Source organism: Nothoprocta perdicaria, unplaced genomic scaffold (genome assembly GCF_003342845.1).
Source record: "Nothoprocta perdicaria isolate Ctin4 unplaced genomic scaffold, notPer1 scaffold_251, whole genome shotgun sequence".
Taxonomy (NCBI): Eukaryota; Metazoa; Chordata; class Aves; order Tinamiformes; family Tinamidae; genus Nothoprocta; species Nothoprocta perdicaria.
The window spans coordinates 800,665-802,384 of record NW_020455479.1 but is presented as its reverse complement, the minus strand read 5'-3'; the positions used below and the strand labels follow the sequence as shown (position 1 = coordinate 802,384).

Below are 1,720 nucleotides of genomic sequence, written 5' to 3'. Positions count from 1 at the left end.
GCCGGGTCGCGCCGGGGCAGCACAGCCCGTTCCYTCCCCGCGGGCGTGTTCAGCTTCTCCTCCAACAGTCACTGCGCTCACGCAGGGGCCGCGCAACAGAAAACRGGGCGGGAAGCGCCCTTCTTGCCTCCTCCTCATTATTATTATTATTATTAAATTATTATTATTCCAGACCCGGGCTCTTGCCCCAGGGCTCCTGAAGGGTCTGCAGCCCAAAGGGACGGCCCCAATAGAGGCACCGAGCAGGGAGGGGGGGTCCCCCTTTCCCTCCTCCTCCTCCTCCTCCTGGGGAAAACAAAACTAAAACCCAGGGGGAAAAAAAATACAGGAAAAAAAATACAAAAAGAGTTTATTGCAAACTACTACAATAATTTATTGAAGCGAACGGCATGCGAGTGAAGGAGAGACAGCGAGAGGGGGAGCAGGCGGCAGCGCCGGGCGCTCCCGTGCCGGGCTCTGCGCCAAGGACCGACGGAGGCCGGGAAAAGGGGGAAAACGAAAAGAGGCTGCGGGGMGGGAGCGGGCGGCCTCCGAGGGGCTCGTAGTGTCATGGCCCTGYGGCAGCCAAGGGCAGCCAGGCGGGCACAGGCGGAGGACGCCCCCAACGGTGCCCGCTCCCAGGCGGCAGCAGGGATGGAGGGGGCCCTAGAGGCCACTTTTTCCCATTAAACCCCCAAAGTTTTCGCTGGAAGCCCCCGTTTCACCGGCCGTGCCCAGGCCCGGGCCTCGCGGGCCGCTKCCCGCGGCTGCCGGCCACGCCGAGCCGGCCCAAAGGCAAAACCAGCAATCGCCAAGAACCAACAGCAGGAACCCCCGGTTACCGAGCACCGCTGCCCACCCGCGCAGGGACTCGAGGCCGCGGGGCTCCGCGGAGGCTTCCCGCGGCAGAGCGAGCGGCCGCCCCGGCGCAGGGCGCCGAGCCCGGCTCGCCCGGGGCTCCGGGGGGCTCCGACGGCCGCTTCCCTCTGCACCAAGGAACCGGCCAAATCGCCCCRCTATTCTTTCTCCCCCCTTGCCCAAAAACCTAACTAAAAAATACCGACCCTTTCGTCAATAAATAAGGAATCTCGTTACCACAACACAAAAACCGAAACACGTTCAAAGTGCAAATTACCGTCGTGAAACCGGGCTGCTCCTCCTGGCCTCTCCGGCGCCCGCGGCGTTCCCGCSATCCCGCCGGAGCGGAGCCGAGCGGCGCGTGGGGGCGGGGGCTAAAGTGCCAAGCGGGACCCCCAGCGCCGGCAGGGCAGCGAGGCGGCCGGAGCGGTGCATAGACGTGGCCACGGCGGCGGGGAGGCCCACGGAGCCGCAGGGGCTCCCTCGCCCGGCCCCGGGGGGATGCGGGATCCCGGGATGCCCGGCCGGGATGTGGCGCCCGAAGGCAGCGCGCTCCGCGCTTATTGACTAGCGGTTCCGAGTTCCAGCTTTGCTCTCCCTCGGGAAAGTTTCTCCTTCTGCTTTGTTTCCTCCTCTGCCCCTCTCCTCTCCAACACGGAGTCCGGCGTGCGCGAGCAGCCGCGCGCTCCCCGTCCGCCCGCCCGCCCGCTAGGGTCCGGTGGAGTCCGAATCCTCGACGAGCACCTCGGTGGTGGCGCCCAGGAGGTCGGTGCCCACGGCGAGCGCCTCGGCGCCGGCGCTGCCCACGAAGAGCTTGCCGTCGGCCACGAGGCCGAGGCGCTCGGCGCCGCCGCCGCCGCCGCAGCAGCCCTTGGGCAGCCCC

The 1,720-nt window shown here is 67.1% G+C and overlaps 1 protein-coding gene across 1 annotated transcript in view; it reads right to left on the bottom strand.

Moving 5' to 3' along the window:
• Nucleotides 1–1,545: 1,545 nt before the first annotated feature.
• The window catches only part of ZFP91 (ZFP91 zinc finger protein), a 3,506-nt gene continuing 3,331 nt past the window's right edge, over nucleotides 1,546–1,720 (bottom strand). The window contains exon 9 of the mRNA XM_026040240.1: nucleotides 1,546–1,636. Within this exon, the coding sequence (XP_025896025.1) occupies nucleotides 1,546–1,636 (91 nt within the window). The remainder of the gene's footprint in view (nucleotides 1,637–1,720) is intronic.